General features: G+C 43.9%; 1 protein-coding gene across 3 annotated transcripts in view; it reads right to left on the reverse strand.

Moving 5' to 3' along the window:
• Positions 1-19878, reverse strand: part of zfr (zinc finger RNA binding protein) — a 157426-nt gene that overhangs the window by 22947 nt on the left and 114601 nt on the right. The window contains exons 15-18 of one of the 3 annotated variants that reach the window (XM_072497212.1): positions 10286-10451; positions 9408-9549; positions 4174-4271; positions 3178-3273 (exon numbers count right to left, since the gene is read on the reverse strand). In XM_072497212.1, the coding sequence (XP_072353313.1) occupies positions 3178-3273; positions 4174-4271; positions 9408-9549; positions 10286-10451 (502 nt within the window). Of the gene's footprint in view, positions 1-3177; positions 3274-4173; positions 4272-9407; positions 9550-10285; positions 10455-19878 lie in introns of those variants that run through there. The other 2 variants (XM_072497211.1, XM_072497213.1) reach the window with 2 other exon arrangements.

The raw sequence follows: 19878 nt of genomic DNA on the forward strand, positions 1-19878 counted from the left end.
CAGTTCAAGACCTCTGCCTTTCGGATAAGGCTTTAAGCCAAGGCCCCATATGCCTGCTCAAGTGGATAAGTTATCCCTAGTGTCTTGGCCAATATTTATCCCTCAATCAACATCACAAAAACAGATAATATGGGGAGGCAGTGGCGTAGTGGTATTGTCGTTGGACTAGTAATCCAGAGACCCAAGGTAATAATGTTCAGGGGACCCAGGTTCAAATCTCACCTGGGCAGATGGTAAAATTGGAATTCAATAAAAATATGGAATCAAAAGTCTAATGACGACCATGAAACCACTGCCGATTGTCATAAAAACACATTTGGTCGTCCTTATCTGGTCTGACCTATATGTGAATCCAGACCCACAGAATTGTGGTTGACTCTTAAATGCAGTCAGGGATAGGGAATAAATGCTGGCACACATCTCATAAGAACTAGGAGCAGGAGTAGGCCATCTGGCCCCTCGAGCCTGCTCCGCCATTCAATGAGATCATGGCTGATCTTCTGTGGACTCAGCTCCATTTTCCGGCCCGAACACCATAACCCTTAATACCTTTATTCTTCAAAAAACTATCGATCTTTATCTTAAAAACATTTAATGAAGGAGCCTCTACTGCTTCACTGGGCAAGGAATTCCATAGATTCACAACCCTTTGGGTCACAAGTTCCTCCTAAACTCAGTCCAAAATCTACTTCCCCATATTTTGAGGCTATGCCCCCTAGTTCTGCTTTCACCCGCCAGTGGAAACAACCTGCCCGCATCTATCCTATCTATTCCCTTCATAATCTTATATGTTTCTATAAGATCCCCCCTCATCCTTCTAAATTCCAACGGGTACAGTCCCAGTCTACTCAACCTTTCCTCGTAATCCAACCCCTACAGCTCTGGGATTAACCTAGTGAATCCCCTCTGCACACCCTCCAGTGCCAGTACGTCCTTTCTCAAGTAAGGAGACCAAAACTGAACACAATACTCCAGGTGTGGCCTCACTCACACCGTATACAATTGCAGCATAACCTCCCTAGTCTTAAACTCCATCCCTCTAGCAAAGGACAAAATTCCATTCGCCTTCTTAATCACCTGTTGCACCTGTAAACCAACTTTTTGCGACTCATGCACTAGCACACCCAGGTCTCTCTGCACAGCAGCATGTTTTAATATTTTATCATTTAAATAATAATCCCTTTTGCTGTTATTCCTACCAAAATGGATAACCTCACATTTGTCAACTTGATCTGCCAGACCCTAGCCCATTCACTTAGCCAATCCAAATCCCTCTGCAGACTTCCAGTATCCTCTGCACTTTTTGCTTTGCCACTCATCTTAGTGTCGTCTGCAAACTTGGACACATTGCCCTTGGTCCCCAACTCCAAATCATCTATGTAAATTGTGAACAATTGTGGGCCCAACACTGATCCCTGAGGGACACCACTAGCTACTGATTGCCAACCAGAGAAACATCCATTAATCCCCACTCTTTGCTTTCTATTAATTAACCAATCCTCTATCCATGCTACTACTTAACCCTTAATGCCATGCATCTTTATCTTATGCAGCAACCTTTTGTGTGGCACCTTGTCAAAGGCTTTCTGGAAATCCAGTTATACCACATCCATTGGCTCCCCGTTATCTACCGCACTGGTAATGTCCTCAAAAAATTCCACTAAATTAGTTAGGCACGACCTGCCTTTTCTGAACCCATGCTGCGTCTGCCCAATGGGACAATTTCCATCCAGATGCCTCGCTATTCCTTCCTTGATGATAGATTCCAGATTTGTTCATGAAAAATTTTAAAAATGGTTATTATATTGCTGGTTGCTGCGTGCAAATTAATGATTCTCCCAAAAACTGTCATTTTGGGCGAGATTGGCAGGGTGTTCCCTGCCAGCTTTTTGGATGTGATCCTGACCTGTATTCACACACACTTAAGTCATCTATTTGGGGGCTTGGGGAGTTTCTCACAGGTCTAGCCCACACTTGGAAATCTTTTCAGCAGTCGTAAACTAAATTCACTAGCCAGACCAGTTGGAGAGATCGGGGTGCCACTTTGAAAGGGTGCCCCAACCTCAAAAGGAGCTTGAGCCCCTCCCCCACACGGACAATGCTACCTCATACCCCCCGTCCCCAAGATGAACACATGGGGTTGGTGAGGGCCTCCCTCAGCCCCCAACCTTCATAATGCCCTCCATATCTCTCCTCCACCCGCCCACCCCCAAACACCCCATCACCCTCCCATTCATGGTCATAGCTCCCCTGGACAGTTTCCCTGACACTCTGCCAGGGTACCAGTTTGGCACTGCCAGGGGAAGTCCCAGGGCATTGCCCTGTCCCCGCCCACTCAGGGGTTTCAATGGCCTCCGAGGTCTACCGAGTGGCCACCACACCTGATCCCTGCTTGCGGAGACAAGCACTAATTGGTGCTTGGGTAAGGCCTCGCTGGTGTGGCTGTTGACTCCCGGGAGCCAGGAGACTGTGGCCTCAAACAGCCCGCACATATTTAAATGAGCCAAATCACTCATTTAATTATGATTATCTGGATCACGCCCAGTGCGCCGGGTGACTCGTGAGCGGTTTGGCATGAAGCCCGATTTGGGCCTTTTCTGCGATGCTCCTGGCGCAACGAAGTGGCAAAATGGAGCCCTACATTTAAAACATACTTCATTGGGCTGTAAAGCACTTTCAAATGTCCAGGTCTATTAAAATGCAAGTTTTTCTCTTAACCCTTCAATTCCGTTCCTCTCTGCATGCTGAGAGCAAAATCTTTCCATGTCGTGTACATCTAGTTTCATCACCCTGAACAGAATTCATTCTAGCTACACCCAAATATGGTTTATGGCACAGCTTGCTCAAGATTTATTTTTATTATTCTTTCATGGGATGTGGGCGCCATTGGACATCACTATTTGAAAAGCAAATCTGCAGAAAAGCGTTCAGGTGTTTGTAAGCTACAAAGAAATTACAACTGGCAGCTAAGTATATCCTATATTAGAATAACCAATCATACAAAGATGTTAGGCTACCAGGTTGTTTTTGATAAGTATTTTATGATAGTCTTTTATTGCTACATCACAAATGGATGCCATTTTGTGCTATTAATATTTTCCCCCAAACCCAGTCAGTCATGCATAGTCATCAAGTATTTTTTAGTCATCTTACTAAGCAAAGGGTAGCTGCACTTACCCAGCTTGGCAATGCTCCCCAGGTTGGTACACGCTGGCAGAGATCGCGAAGGATGCGAATAATAATCACACAAGATTGCAAACCATTGGCTCTAGCCTAGAGCAGAAACAAGAATCTAAGTCATGTGCACGTTAATAAGCCTCCAGGCTCGAGACTAGATAATGGGAAAAACACTGCTGCTTCTAAACAAAAGCTTGTAAAGATGGTGGATTAATTGGAAAAATATATCCAGCACTTTACTCATGAGCCTAATCTCTACAGCAGAATTTTTCTGTTCTGTGGAAGAAATGGGGGTCAAAGTACGCAGCAGAAACAGGAAGAAGCTGGCCTAGCTCATCTTCCTGGCCTCTTGAGAACTTCTTGTCCCTCACGTTCTTCCTTTGTTGAATATCAAAAGAGCATAGCATTTATACTGAAACGACCACAATTACACAGAAGTTAATTTAAGATGAATATAAATCACGGAACACAGAGTAGACTGCCTTTTCTTACTGCGTATTTGCCACACTGCAAACTCACAGTAAGTTAGAGCAACTTCTCGGTCTCCCACGCAACAACACAAACATTAAATTTCAAAATAAAATTATAAATGGAGCAGGTGAAGAAAAGTTTACAAAGGCTAAGCATAAAGCATTACAAATTCCCCTATAAAAGCGGGTTAAAACTGCAGCCTTATGGAACAATTACATCAACACAATACTGATAAAGTGCAAACATTATGTAAAGCGACACAAGGATGCCTCATGCTACAGTCAATGACCAGAAAAAAAGTTAATGAGCAATCAAAAAATTTTAAACAATAGAAAAGGAAATTTTAAAAAGTGATAGTATAAATCAAAAATATTTTTCCTGGTCACTTTTAGGCAAAGGCACGATCAATGTAGGCAGCCTTGGGAATATTAGGTTTACTATGTAGTAGCTCATTTTCATGGAAAAGTCATAAACTCAATTATCTCTCATAAGGCTACAAGAAGAAAGTAAAATGATGTTCCGAACCTGGAACCACTTAGCGTGGCGTAGAGCAGCCAGAGCGTCAAGGCATTTTTGCCTGTCCAAGACGTCCGGTGGATCTTTCACCATAACCGAGGTTACATCTAAAATGGATCGAATTGGCAAAGTGCAGTGAGGAATGGGTGTTTGACCAGGTAGGCATGTCATTTCAGAAACATAGCCATACTGCCACACATACTACCCAAAACTGACTTTTCATGAGGTAATTATCAATACTTTCAAGAATCCAATGAATTCCAATTTAATGCATTATTATACTTGAGTTTTTTGATGTCTCAAGTAACTCAACGAGCATGAAGTTTTGTTTTTAAAAGACACATTTAAAAACGGCCAGTGTAATCATACAAATAAAGACTCTGCTTCAAATATTAGTTAGTCCTAAAATACAAAGGAGGACTAGTAGCCACACTTCACCAGCCAATTCAGAACATATAATAGAAGGGCCTCCAGAAATCCATAGAGAATTAAGAATGGAAGAATCTTGTAAACTTGGAAGTGGTCAATTGACAAGGTACATATTTTAATTAGTTCACTGGCATTTCATCTTTATTGCTTTTTTGGAAGAAATTTACTTTAAAGCCATTGTACATAAATGTTTATAATTTCACCTAAACTGGAGGTTCCGTTCAATGCCAGTTATTATATATTACAATGATCAAGTAGTAAATGATGAATGAGAAAAATTACTAGGTAACTAAGATAAGGAATAGGAATAGTAGGCATTCGGCCCTCAAGCAGAATAAAATCATGGCTGATTTGAGTTGTGGCCTTTTAACTTCACATTCCTGCCTACCCCTATAACCCTTTTCCTGCCTGCCCCCATAACACTGAACTGCCTTGTTGATCAAAAATCTGTATAGCTCAGCTTTCAGTATATTTAATGACCCCCACCTCCACATATTTCTAGGAAAGAGAATGCCAAAGACCCTCAGAGAACGAAATGCTCCTCATCTCTATTAAAGGGGAGAACTCTCTGGTGTATTCGCCGCAGTCGGGATTCTTCGTTTCGCCGATAACCCCTGCGGGGAATCCCAACGACGTGGGGCTGCCCACAATGGGAAACCCCATTGGCTGGCGGGACGGAAAATCCCAGGTGCCCGCTGCACCATAAATGTTATTTTTAAACTGTGCTCTCCAATTCTAGACTTGCTCACAAGGGGAACCATCCTCCCAATATCCACCGTCAAGCTCCTTCAGAACTGTACGCGCTTGACTGAGATCACCTTTCAATCGTCTAAACTCCATTGAGTGTACGTCTAACTTATTCAACCCTTTCTCATGAGACAACCCAATTAACCCAGGAATCAGCCAAGCGAAACTTCTCTGAACTGCTTCCAATGCAATTATGTCCCTCAAGGAGACCAAAAACTGTACACAGTACTCCAGATGCTCACGAAGGCCCTGTGCAACTGTAGCTCCCTACTTTTATATTCCTTTCCCCATGCCTCTTGCATTAAATGCCAGCATTCCATTTGTCTTCCCAATTATTTGCTGCACCTGCTGGCTTTTTGTGATGCACATACCAGGATATGGAAATCCCTCTGTACCACAGAATTCTGCAGTCTTTCTTGCTCTCCATTTAAATAATATTCTGCTTTTCTTCCTGCCCAAGTAGATGAGCTCACATTTTCCCACATTATCTCCATCTGCCAATGTTTTGCCTATTTACTTATTAGCAGACGCTGTATCCTCCTCGCAATTTGCTTTCCAACCTTTGTCATCAGAAAATTTAGCTATCATGCACTTGGTCCCTTCATCCAAGTCATTAATGTAAACTATAAACAGCTGTGGCCCCAGCATACTTGCAGCACTCCACTAGTTAAGTTTGCCAATCCGAAAACAACTCACCTAGTCCAACTCTCTGCTTCCTGTTAACTAACCAATCCATATCCACACTAATATGCCACCCCGCCCCACCAGCCACAAAATAAGTTCTTGTTTTGTATACTAATCTTGTGTGCCGCCTTATCAAATGTCTTTTTAAAATCCAAATACACTATCCCCTTTATCCACACTGCTTGCTACGTCCTCAAAGAACTCTAATAAATTAGTGAAACTAGATTTCCCTTTCAGAAATATATGTTGTCTCTACCATGCAGTATTATAAATTTCTAAATGTTCTGTTACTATCTCATTAATAATGGATTCAAGCATTTTCCCTGTGACATCCATTGGACTAATTGGCCTCTAGTTTCCTGCTTTCTGTTTCCCTCCTTTCTTGAATAGGTGTTTACATGTTTGTGGTTTTACAACCCGCTGGGACCTTTCCATAATTCAGAGTTATTTGGAAGATTACGACTAATGCATCTCTGCAGCCCCTTCTTTTGTGATGCCAGGATGCATGCCATCATGCCCCAGGGATTTGTCAGGCTTTAGTCCCAATAGTTTACCCAGTACCATTTTTCTAGTGTTTGTTTTAAATTCCTCCTGCCCTTTCCCCTCTTGATTTCCTACTATTCTTGGGATACTTTGTGTCTTGTACAGTGTAGACTGATGCAAAATACCTGCAACACTGCTATTTCATTGGTTCACCATTATTAACTTCCCAGTCCCAACCACTAAGGGAACAATGGGCACGATAGCTACTCTTCTTTTTATTTACTTTTAGAAACTATTACTGGTCTATATATTTCCAGCTAGCTTTCTCAACAAATATCCCATGTTGGAAAAAAATGTAGTCAACCTTGTCAGTACCCATTATTTTAAAACTATCTTGCATTCAGAGTAAAGTGAAGGATCAAAATGTGGGAAATTTTAAACTACACCCAACAATACAGCACCCGAAGGGAAGTGGAGGTATGTACTGTCAGAACTGGATATAATGCCGAGGCATGTCCATATTAAACTTCAAAAGTTAAAACACTGGCATTGAAAGAGAACAACCTACCAAGCTAGCATAACTTAGTTTTAGAAACTAATTAACTTTATGATTTATGGCCTCAGATCCAAAAAACGATTTCAACCGTAAGATTTACCAATAATTGTTTTTGCCGGTTGGTTGGAAAATTAGATTACGCCTCTTTAGTTTGTTGATAATTTTAGTTTATTCGTATACTTAGGAGAGCCATAAAGTCATCAATAGAGTTTGTAACCGATTTAGGTAACTTACTTGGTCACCATTTTATGCAGTATAATTTACCACATTTAAATTCAAATTACTTGAAAGGCCATCTGCAAAGTTAACATTTTGGAATTGGATGATGGAGTTGAGTGTTAGAAGTAACGTGTATGCCTTATTATACAAAAACACATCTGGCAAAAATTTCATTAATTAGTCAATTTAAACAGAATTTGTTTATGAATATACGGAAAATCTTAGTCAGTAATTTAGGACTCGAGAGCCCAGAGAGGTAGATTACAGTAGTTCTATGCTAGCCTGAAATGGCTTTGATCCTCAGTTCAAATGAAAAGAGCTGTGATTTTACTCCAATGCTACCAATGTCTTATGTGCAAATTTGTATTATTTTTCAATTTCCTTAACTGACTGGCAGAACGTTTTTTTCATGCCACTAGGTAAGGGTGGGGGAAAGGGGTCTGTGAGGGTGGGTTGGAGTCGTTACAAACCAGTATTTGGAAACTGTAGAACTGAAATTTTACCAGCAGGAATAATGGATGATTGCTTGGCTGCTTTTAAAAATGAATTTTTGTGGCCCTGCTAAAGTTTAATAGATACAATTATCATTTGTATTTCAGCAGCGTCAAACTAAGTTAAAGAAAGCAGGAAAGGAAATGGAATTCTGCAAGAATACTTAAAGAGATAGACCGATACCACATATCTGGCAGTATATGCAATGCTGGCATAACATACCAGACATTTCCTTATAAACAAACCACTGAAAGTAATTTGAATGTCTTTAAGTTTGGAAACTACACAATTATAGAAATTGAATTCTTACATTAGAATTTCAATTAAATGCAATTTTGTAGGAAAGGGCATTGTGAAAGCAATTTACTTCATTTTAAAGAAAGCAAAACATCTGATACCAACACTAAGTGGCATTGTTCGATCTCTAGATACATTTTATATATAAGCAAGGCTGGAGTGGCCCCAGTCCATCCAACAACTGTGTGGCAGGTGTGGCTAAGCTCTTACAAAAACCTTGGTCAAAAATCCTTCCGATGACGTGGCAGCAGCCCCTGAGAGGATTCGATTCTTGCTGTTGATGCTAGAAGGCTTTGGACTGAATCCATGAGCTATGGATAGATAAAAACAACCATCTTGCTGGAAATCTACATCCCAACAAAGGTCACAAGTAAGTTATTGCAGAGTCAACACCAGCAAAACAAGCAGACTCAATCTGGCGGCAGTCTAACAATTAAGGGAATTTTTTCATTACACCCCTACCCCTCATCCATCAGAGATTCCTCTCGCAAAGCCTTCATTAGTAGTAGTTTAGTAACTCCCCCAAGGATTTTCTGAAAGCTTAAAATGAAATCTGGCATTTTACATCACCAGGGCTCTAAAATTTGATCAAACTCAAGAATTTTGTACTGTTCCTTAAGTCAGAATTAACAAAAATGTTATTGAGTAGTTTAATAGTGTTTTTATACAAGACGTATGATTACTTTGGTGCCTGGGTTTTAACTTTTGCTCCAAATTAAATATTTTTGAAAAGGTATAATCCGTTCAAGTTAAAGCTTTGGCTTATGTTTTCAAGAAACAAAAAATCAGCTTTACAGTATGTATGTCAGCAACTCAAAAACAATAAGATGCTTTAGCAGATAATTATAGAATTAATCAGCATTCCACAGGCCATTTACCAGTTATTTTACATCTTGGTTTTAACTTTGTTGGATATAAAGTGTCTGTCACATCTATAAGAGTTTCCAGACAGTAAATCTGAATTTAAGAGCCCTGTTTGTTGAAAGGAATCTTATGAATTATGTCAAAAAAGTTTAAAAATATGAACACCAGCACACTTGGAAATTACATTACAAAAATATTCTTAAGAATACAGGGTTCAGCTTGCACTCAGGGGAGCTATATGTTGAATACCAAGGGACCTCAGAATAGTGAGTTCTACAACACTTTCCTTTACTATCACACAGGCAACTTCACATTTTGCACACGCTAACATGCTTTGAATTCCACTTTCTTTCAAGTCTCTTATATACTGAAAAGTGTCATAGAGTAACTCCTAGGGCCCATTGGCATCTGAAGATAGCAGGAAGAAAACAGAAGAGAGAAGCAGACAAGTAAAGAATCTTAGACTTCCAACCTCCATCCCTCATGTTCTCCTCTCTAATAACCGGGGATGTAAGTGTGATGGTGACTTGCATTTTCGGTTCCGTAAACGAAGTAAGAATTATGGCCGAGTCAGGTACACAGCACTTCACTTCATATTTCTCGGGAGTGGTTGCCTGCAATTAGATTTTTAAAAGTTAACTTGGAAATGCTGCACTGCTGTACAGTCCAGCATTACACAAGTCCAAAACAGAAATAGATAAATGTAGTAAATAATCAGTCAGGATCTATAAAGAGCAATCAAATGAATGTTTTTCCTCAAACAAATGCTGAAATTAGCTAATTCCTAGGAATTTTCTGTTTGACATTCCCAGCATTTATAATTTTTCCATCATCTCCTTTTACAAAAGGAGATTAAACAAGAGCTACCAAGCTTTTGTAGGAGTGGCACTTTCTAACTTCAGTTCACAATTAGCACTTTTCTATACCCCATTCTGCAAAAATAGCAGCCTATTAACATTGAAAATTTATCAATTGGTTTATTTGCTGTGCTCAGAATTACTGCCAGTAAGCAACATCTGCCAATTTAACAGCAAAATTTTTTTTAAAAATCTGCTAATCTAACCCACTCCAGGTACTTCAACATAAAAGCAAATTACTGCAGATGCTGGAATCTGAAACCAAAGAGAAAATGCTGGAAAATCTCAGCAGGTCTGGCAGCATTTATAGGGAGAGAAAAGAGCTAACGTTTCGAGTCCAGGTGACTCTTTGTCAAAGCTTTGATCTCAGACCTGCTGAGTTTTTCCAGCATTTTCTCTTTGGTTCCAGGTACTTCAACATTTAGAATACAAAATGGTGCTAAAGGCATTTTCTTGAGCAATGACCAATTGGTTTTGAGTAAAAGTACCATACCGCAAGCTGCTTTGGCAAGTTCTCTGCAATGCGATTTAGCAGTGTTCCAGTCGGTTTCTCTGCGCAGAGCAGGACAAGGTTCACATTTTTGTCCCCACGTAACAGCAACCCTTTGGCAAGTACTCCAACTCGCATTACACCTTTCAAAGCTCTCTGGCTATCGTCTCTTCTGTAGCAAGTGTGGGTAGGTTAGAAAAAAATGTGAATCAAGTTTTTGTACTTCCTGCAGTTACTAGTAACATAGCAAAAGCAATGGTTGACTAGGTGTCAAATGGTATTTTCCTGCAGATGACAATAGTTTTTCCCTTTATATGTTCCTCTCCACTCAAAGTTTCTCTGCAGCAATTAATATCCACCTTTTCCAGGAAAGCCTGGTAAGAATTACCGGATGGGACCAGAAACTTAAATAAATTGAATGGGATGTGGGGATTGCTAGCAATTGTTGCCCATCCCTACTTGCCCTTGAACAGAGTGGGCTTGTTAGTTAACTGCTTAGGGTAGTTAAGAGTCAACCACTTGTTTCTATAAAACTATAGGCTCAGTGTGTTGACAACCACTTTCTTCTGGAATTATTAATAGATTTGCAAGCAGAGGTGGTGGTAGCCACGGATGCAGTAAAGGCCTTTGATCGGACAGAGTGGAAGTACCTGTGGGATATTCTGGGAAGGTTTGGGTTCGGGCAGGAATTCGTTGACTGGGTCCGGCTGTTATATCAGGCACCGGTGGCGAATGCAAGGACCAACCGGGGCCGGTCCGAATATTTTAGTTTGTGTAGGGGACAAGACAGGGGTGTCCACTCTCCCCACTACTGTTTGCCCTGGCCATAGAGTCCTTGGCAATGGTGCTTAGGTCATCGAACATCTGGCGGGGGATAGTGAGAGGGGGGGGTGGAGCATAGGGGTTCACTCTACACGGACGACTTGCTCCTTTACATAACAGACCCGTTTGGGGAGGGTGGCTGGGATTATGGAAATATTGGAGGATTTTGGTCGGTTCTCAGGCTACAAATTAAACATGGGTAAGAGTGAGGTGTTCGCAATCCAGGCACGGGGGCAGGAGAGGAGACTGAGGGAGTTACAGTTTAAAGTGGTGGGAAGGAGCTTTAGGTACGTGGGGGATTCAGGTGGCAAGGGACTGGGGTCAGCTCCGTAAGTTAAATTTGGGCAGGGCAGTTCAGCAAATGAAAGGGGACTTCCGCAGGTGGGACATGCTCCCGCTGTCACTGGCAGGGAGGGTACAGACTGTGAAGGTGACAGTCCTCCCGAGATTGCTATTTGTGTTTCAATGTCTTCCAATTTTTATCCCCAAGGCATTTTTCAGGAAGATGAACGTGGTGATCTCGGGTTTCGTGTGGGAAGTGGGAGGAAGAGTTAGGAGGGGAGTTGGAATTCGGACTATGGGAAAAGGCCTTGAGGAGTCAATTCATCCTCGCCATGTGCCAGGCTTAGCCTGATCCTGTTCAAGGTGTTCCATAGGGCTCATATGACTATGGCTCAGATGAGTAGGTTTTTGAGATGGAGGACAGGTGTGGGCAGTGTGGGGGAAGCCCGGGAAATCACGTACACATGTTTTGGGCGTGTCCGAAGCTGAAGGGATCCTGGCAGGGATTTGCGGACGTCATGTCAGAGATCCTGGAAGGGAGGGTTATTCAGAGTCCAGAGATGGCAATATTTGGGGTGTCGGTGGATTGGGGGGACCAGGAGGGGAGAGAGGCCGATGTTTTGGCCTTTGCCTCCCTGGTGGCCCGGGGACAGATTTTGCTAGGATGGAGGGACTCAAAGCCTCCAAAGTCAGGGATGTGGGTCAATGACATGGCAGGGTTTCTCAGGCTGGAGAAGATTAAGTTCGCCTTAAGAGGTTCAATTCTGGGGTTTGCTCGGAGGTGGCAGCTGCTCATTTGACTTCTTTAAGGAAAACTGACCGTCAGCAGAAGTGGGGGGGGCGGAGGCACGGCATTGTAGAATAAGGATAGGGAAACTAATATACAGGCAGTCAGGAGGTAAGGGCGGGGGGGGGGGGGGGGAAGAGAAGTTGGGTATGTTATTGTGATGTTGCGCGTGTCAGGCCGCTCTGTTGTTTAGAATGTTTAAAATGTTTAAATTATAAATGCTTCAATAAATTGTTTTCTCAAAAAAAAAGATTTGCATGCTGTAATTCTTGAAAATTTGGAGCTTTTTGACTTAAAAATAAATTCTCTTGCATCATTCACAGCAAACCATTCTTTTTCAGAGGCTGTTGTAAAAATAGATTTTGTCTACTATCCAGTAAGAGCATCAACCAATATGCTTTGATAGAGCATATCAATTGTCATGCAATCAGATCAAAAAGCAAGTAGGGTAAAGTAATTGCAGAAAAGCCAAGCAATCATAATTTAAAAAAAAAGGTTAATGCCAATTAATTCTGAATCAGAAAATAAGTAATAAATAAGGGTAAATAAAGTTCAATTGCAATCATGAATGTATTAAACTAATAGTCATTTGGCAGTACACAACTTGAATATTGCTGAAAAAAGGAACATTTTGTCTAAACATTTTATCCTACACTCATTAGGACAATCGCAAGAGTACAAATGGCAAGGTAAAACAACAAATTGACACTAGAGTCATAGAGGACTACAGCACAGAAAAAGTCCTTTTGCCCATCGCGTCTGCACCAGTCAAAAACAATCACATAACGACTTCTAGTGACTGGGATGTGCTGAGTCGTGGCACAGCAGGCGGCTCTCCTCCGTAAGACAACAAAATTGGCACTTTTGACCGAATAAAATATCCCTTACACTCAAGGATAATAGACAGCGAAAATGTCAGGAAACAGCAGCTCGAGGCCACAGGGAAACCAGGAATTGCATCAAGGGCCAAGAGTGGCAAGCAAGCGGGTCAGCGGACCCACAAGGCGAGGGGTTCCTGGCCAGCCCCAAGGCCCAATTGCTGGGCAACCTAGTGGGGAGGGACAGCTTTCCCTAGCCATCGGAGATCCACAGGGCTCACAGATTGCTCCGACCAAAGCCCAAAGCGGGGGAGCAGCCAAGAGTGGTAATAGCAAGCTGCACAAGTACCCAGGACTGGAAAAGGATCCTTCGCTGGGCTAGACAGACGAAGGCATGCAACTGGGAGGGACATAACATCCGAGTATATCAAGACATTGGGGCAGACCTGGCAAAGCGCAGGGGCGAAATTTAATCATGCAAAGTCGGCCCTATATAAAAGCAAAAATCGGATTCGGGATGCTTTTCCCAGCCAGGCTCTGGGTAACATATCAGGGCATAAGTGGACGAGTTCATCTGCAAGAACGGCAGTGACGAGGAAGGCACAGAGGACGTGGAGGAAACCAATGGACCATTTTGCGTGAGACTGCATCGCCTCCCTATGAACGGGGGAACAACTCATAGAAAGGAAAGGACGAGTTCAGTAGAGCGCAGGAGAGGGTGAGGAGGTATTAGTAGGAACACCAGTAGAGCGGGAGTAGGAGGGGTCAGATCGAGAGGGGAACCATCACACGAGCGGGATAGCTTCCGCCAAGAGGTATGAATGAGTGGGGGGCCTGCGGCACGTCTCCAACCGGGGAGGCCATGGAAGGGAGAGAAGAGCTCTACATTCGCCTCAGCAGGTCACTCTCGGAAACATAAGGAAGGGCTGGGTGGGACAGAACTAGCATTCCTGCTACACGATGAGCTAGGAGTAGCTGTATTGATAAGAGGACTGTGTTTACTGCGACGAGGATGGTTATGGACCAAGGGAGACTATACGTCATGGTCAGCAGTATCCTGGGGCACCGGTGGTCCTGGTAAAAGTGTACGCGTCTAATTGGAACACGGAATTTGTAAAGAAGACCATGGCGAAAATCCCCGACATAGACATGCACAGTTTCTCGACTGACTTGATATGCATGTCGTAGGATACGATAGATAGAGAGGGCTGGAAGCACCACTAGGACTAGGAGAGGTCATGGAGAGCATCAACACCATGCAGGGGGGGCCAGGGGAGAGACACTGATTGCTAGAGACTTTTACACTCTGAGGACAGATTAGCGACCCTAGAGAAACTGATGGAGAGCCTGGAGCTGCCTACCGGAAACAAACTCAAACATCAACAGGTCAAGAACTTTCTCCGCAAAGAGATGACAGCTTACCCACAGACCCCGAGAAACACAATGCTAGAGGAGCTACTGGACGCGGACAGTCTGGGGAGGGGAAACTGCAAGGATCTGTACGGGCGACTATTAGAAAGGACTCACTGGACGAAAAACAGGAAAAATGGGAGGTAGAAATAGGGAAGGAAATAGGATGCGGACTCTGGAGCGAAACACTGAGCAGGGCCAACTCCACCTCCTCACGCGCAAGACTAAGCCTCATGCAGCTGAAAATGGTGCGTAGAGCACACCCGAATGAGCAGGTTCTTCCCAGAAGTGGAGGACAATTGTGAACGGTGCCTAGGATGCCCGGCCAAGCACGCCCACATGTTCGAGGTATGCTCCAGACTGGTCGGGTTTTGGACAGCCTCCGAGGCAATGTCCAAGGTGGTGGGAGTGAGGGTGAGGGTGGAGTCATGCCCAAGAGTGACAGTGTTCGGGGTAACGGACCAGCCAGAACTATTCATGGAGAAGAGGGCTGATGCCCTTGCTCCCTAATCGCCCGCTGGAGAATATTGCTCGGCGATCAGCAGCACGGCCCATTGCTGCAGACTGGCTGGCAGACCTGTCGGAATTTCTCTACCTGGAGAAGATCAAATCTGCTGAGGGTCAGAGGATGGATTCCACAAATCATGGAGACCATCCACCAACTTGTTCCAGGACCAGTCCAACAGAGCGAGGGCTGGCATTTGGGGGGGGGGGGGGGGGGGGGGGGGGAGGAATCGATACAAAGAGAGAAATTACTTGTATATTGTAATCAACGCATATACCCCTGTTGAACATCCAGTGTATAAAATATATAAACTTCAATAAAAACATTTAAAAAGGCAAGCACATAACAATTCTTTTTTAAAAATTTACAGTACCCAATTCTATTTTTTTCAATTAAGAGGCAATTTAGCGTGGCCAATTTCACCTACCCTGCACATCTTTTTGGGTAGGGAGGGTGAGACCCACGAAGACACTGGGAGAATGTGCAAACTCCACACAGACAGTGATCCGGGGCCAGGATCAAACCCAAATCCTCGGCACTGTGAGGCAGCAGCGCTAACCACTGCGCCACCAACTCACATAACTATTCTAATCCCATTTTCCAGCAATTGGAAAATTGCCGTGTGTGCCTTGGTATTGCAAGTGCACAGCTAAACATTTCTTAAATGTAATGGAGGGTCTGTGTCTCCACCACCTTTTCAGGAGTTCCAGATTTCCACCACCCTCTGGGTGAAAAAGATTTACCTCACATCCCCTCTAAACCCCCAGTACCCCTTTCCTTAAATCTATGCTCCCTGATCATTGATCCCTCCAAAGGAAAGGTTTCTTCCTGTCTACCCTATCTATGTGTCTCATAATTTTATACATCTCAATCATGACATGGTCGTCTTCCCCCCCACCCCCCCCCCGCCAAATCTCTTCTGCTCCAAGGAAAACAACCCCAGTCTATCTAATCTCACCATAACTAAGAATCCTCCAGGCCAGGCAACTTCCTGGTAAATCTCTTCTACACCCTTTCTAGTGCTATCACATCCTTCCTATAATGTGGATTCCTGAACTGCGCACAATACTCCAGTTGTGGTCTAACCAAAGTTTTATACGGTTCCAGTGTAACCTCCCTGCTCTTAAAGTCTGTGCCTCATCTAAAAAAGGCAAGTATACCATATGTCTTCTTAACCACTTTACGACTTGTCCTGCTACCTTAATGGGCCGATGTACAGGCACACCAAGGTCCCTCTGATCCTTGGTGATTCCCAGGGTCCCGTCTTTCATCATGTATTCCCTTGCTTTGCTTGGCCTGCCCAAGTGCATCAACTCAAACCTATCCCGATTTATTTTTATTTGACACTGATCAGCCCATCTATAGTCTCTGTAATCGAAGGTTAGCCCTCCTCACTATTAACCACCCCATCAATTTTCGCAAACTTATTGATCAAACCTCCTACATTCAAGCCTAAATCATTTATATAACCCACAAACAGCAAGGCCCCAACACTGATCCTAGCGGCACCCTACTGGACATAGGCTTCCAGTTAGAAAAACAGCCCTCGACCCTCACCCTCTGCTTTCCACCACTCAGCCAATTCTGGATCCAATTTGCCAAATTTCCTTGAATCCCATGGGCTCTTACCTTCGCCATTAGTTTCCTATATGGGACCTTATCAAAAGCTTTGCTGAAATCCAAGTGGACCATGTCAAATGCATTGGCCTCATCTACACATCTACTGTATGAGAAGAGAGTGCTAATTGGTTGGCATGTGGACTCTTACCCTGGAAGGGTAAGATTTCTCAAAATTTGAATAACAGGTGAAGTCAGGAGTTTCATGCTGCTATGCAGTAGCAACAAAAGTGGTATTTTCCATTCATAGGATGCTGCCATCAAGCCAAAATGACGTTTTGCCTATCACGCAAATGAGTAATGTGGTATATGAATTTCAATGCTGGCGTAATGCTAAACATGCAGGCCGGACATCGCAAAGACTGGGGATTGTATCAAACAGCATGTCTTTTCTGCTGTTTGTAACGGGCATGGTACAGACTGTACCCAACCAGCCCATTCTGGCAAAACTCAAAACATAGTGTCCAACATTAGATGTGATGTTGCGTTGGACAAGATTTGCAAAATAATCCTCAAGTGTGCTACGAATTACGCTGTCAGCAAATTTAAGAGTCAGTTGGACCCACAATGAGAAGCATTTGCATGTATTGGAAGCTCCTACCATTAATACAGATGGTCCTGTTCTTTGCAGACAGAAAGAAAATGTACACACATTGCACCAGTTTCAGCTAGACAGAATAACAGAATCATTCCTCGACAAAGCCTAGTACAATTAAAATCAAACTGACTGGTTTAAATTTTAAACAATGCTTGGCAGTTAACTGTTGGTTACTAACTGTTAGTCAACAAGGGCAGCATGGTAGCTCAGTGGTTGGCAGGTTCGATTCCTGGAATGGGTCACTGTCGGTGTGGAGGCTGCACGTTCACCCTGTGTCTGCGTGGGTTTCCTCCGGGTGCTCAGTTTCCTCCCACAGTCCAGAGATGTGCAGGTTAGGTGGATTGGCCATGATAAATCACCCTTGGTGTCCAGAAAGGTTAGATAGGGTTACTGGGTAACGAGGATAGGGTGGAGACGTGGGTTTAAGTAGGGTGCTCTTTCCTTGGGCCGGTGCAGACCCAATGGGCCGAATGGCCTCCTTCTGCACTGTAAATTCTATAACTGGTGCATTCTCCAACACCTCTACCAGAGTCCACCTATCAACCAATCAGGATTCATACAGTATAACTTTTGTTTTCCATTACATTGGTATTCATACGATTGTCCTAATGTGTGATCCTGATGTGATCAAATCTGGCTGTTGTAGTAGAATACAGTGTATGCAACAGCAGCAAAGAAAGTGCATTATTTTGACACTTATCTTTCTATAAAGCTTCAACAAATGCTTCTTTTTTTCAAGCAATATATATATATATTTTAAAAAATATATATATATATTTTATGAAAGTTTTTCGCTCAAAAAGAATTTTCCATTTTTACAACTTTGTAACAAAATGTACATTGACCGTTATTTAAATAATATATTAACTAACAGCAAGTGCCGAAAACAAAGAAACAAGGAAAAAAAAAGAAAGAGTAACACTGAAAAAATAAATATAACCAACTAGCATGTAACAAAACAAAAAACCCCCAAAACCCGAATGCACCCTCCCCTCCACCCCCTCCCCCCCTCTGGGTTGCTGCTGCTGTCTTTCCTGTTTTCCCTTATCGCTTTGCTAGATAGTCAAGGAACGGTTGCCACCGCCTGGTGAACCCGAGCCGAACCTCTTAGAGCGTTCTTTATTCGCTCCAATTTTATAAACCCTGCCATGTCGTTTATCCAGGCCTCCACGCCCGGGGGTTTAGCTTCTTTCCACATAAGTAGAATCCTTTGCCGGGCTACTAGGGACGCAAAGGCCAAAACATCGGCCTCTCTCGCCTCCTGCACTCCCGGCTCTTCTGCAACCCCAAATATAGCCAACCCCCAGCTTGGTTCGACCTGGACCCCCACCACCTTTGAAATCACTCTTGCCACACCCACCCAGAACCCATGCAATACCGGACATGACCAGAACATGTGGGTGTGGTTCGCCGGGCTTCCCGCGCACCTATCCCCCACTCCAAAAAATCTACACAGCCTTGCTCCCGTCATATGCGCCCTGTGTAGAATCTTGAATTGGATCAGGCTGAGCCTGGCACACGAGGACGAGGAATTTACCCTACTTAGGGCATCTGCCCACAGCCACTCCTCAATCTCTTCCCCCAGCTCCTCCTCCCATTTACCTTTCAGCTCCTCTACCATCGTCTCCCCCTCGTCTCTCATTTCCCTGTATATATCAGACACTTTACCATCACCAACCCATGCCCCCGAGATCACTCTGTCCTGGATCTCTTGCGCCGGGAGCTGCGGAAATTCCCTCACCTGTTGCCTCACAAATACCCTCACTTGCATATATCGGAATGCATTCCCAGGTGGCAACTCGTATTTTCCTACCAGTGCTCCCAGACCCGCGAACGTCCCGTCCAAGAACAAGTCCTTCAGCTTCACAATTCCTGCTCGCTGCCAAGATTGAAATCCCCCATCTATCCTTCCCGGGACGAACCTGTGATTGTTCCTTATCGGGGACCATACCGAGGCACCCGTCACTCCCCTATGTCGTCTCCACTGCCACCAAATCTTCAAAGTCGCCACCACCACTGGGTTTGTGGTGTATTTTTTCGGGGAGAACGTTAACGGCGCCGTCGCCAGTGCTTTTAAACTAGTTCCCCTACAGGACGCCATCTCCAGCCTTTTCCACGCCGCTCCTTCTTCTTCCCTCATCCACTTACATAACATAGACACGTTGGCGGCCCAATAGTAATCACTCAGACTCGGCAGTGCCAGTCCCCCTCCATCCCTACTGCGCTGCAGGAACCCCCTCTTTACCCTTGGGGTCTTTCCAGCCCACACAAAGCTCATAATACTCCTATCCACCTTCTTGAAAAAGGCCTTTGTAATCAGTATTGGGAGGCACTGAAACACGAAAAGAAACCTCGGGAGGACCACCATTTTAACCGCCTGCACCCTACCCGCCAATGACAGGGGCACCATGTCCCACCTCTTAAAGTCCTCCTCCATCTGCTCTACCAGTCGCTTCAAGTTAAGTTTATGTAAGGTTCCCCAGTTCCTGGCCACCTGGATCCCTAGATATCGGAAGTCCCTTGCTACTCTCCTCAGCGGCAGATCGTCTATTCCCCTGCCCTGTTCCCTGGGGTGCATCACAAATAGTTCACTCTTTCCCATATTCAATTTGTATCCCGAGAACTCTCCAAACTCAGAGTGTATGCATTATCTCGGGCATCCCCTCCACTGGGTCCGCCACATATAGCAGCAAATCATCCGCATATAATGACACCCGATGTTACTCTCCTCCTCTAAGCACCCCTCTCCACTTCTTA

This window comes from Scyliorhinus torazame, chromosome 3, assembly GCF_047496885.1.
Source record: "Scyliorhinus torazame isolate Kashiwa2021f chromosome 3, sScyTor2.1, whole genome shotgun sequence".
Taxonomy (NCBI): domain Eukaryota; kingdom Metazoa; phylum Chordata; class Chondrichthyes; order Carcharhiniformes; family Scyliorhinidae; genus Scyliorhinus; species Scyliorhinus torazame.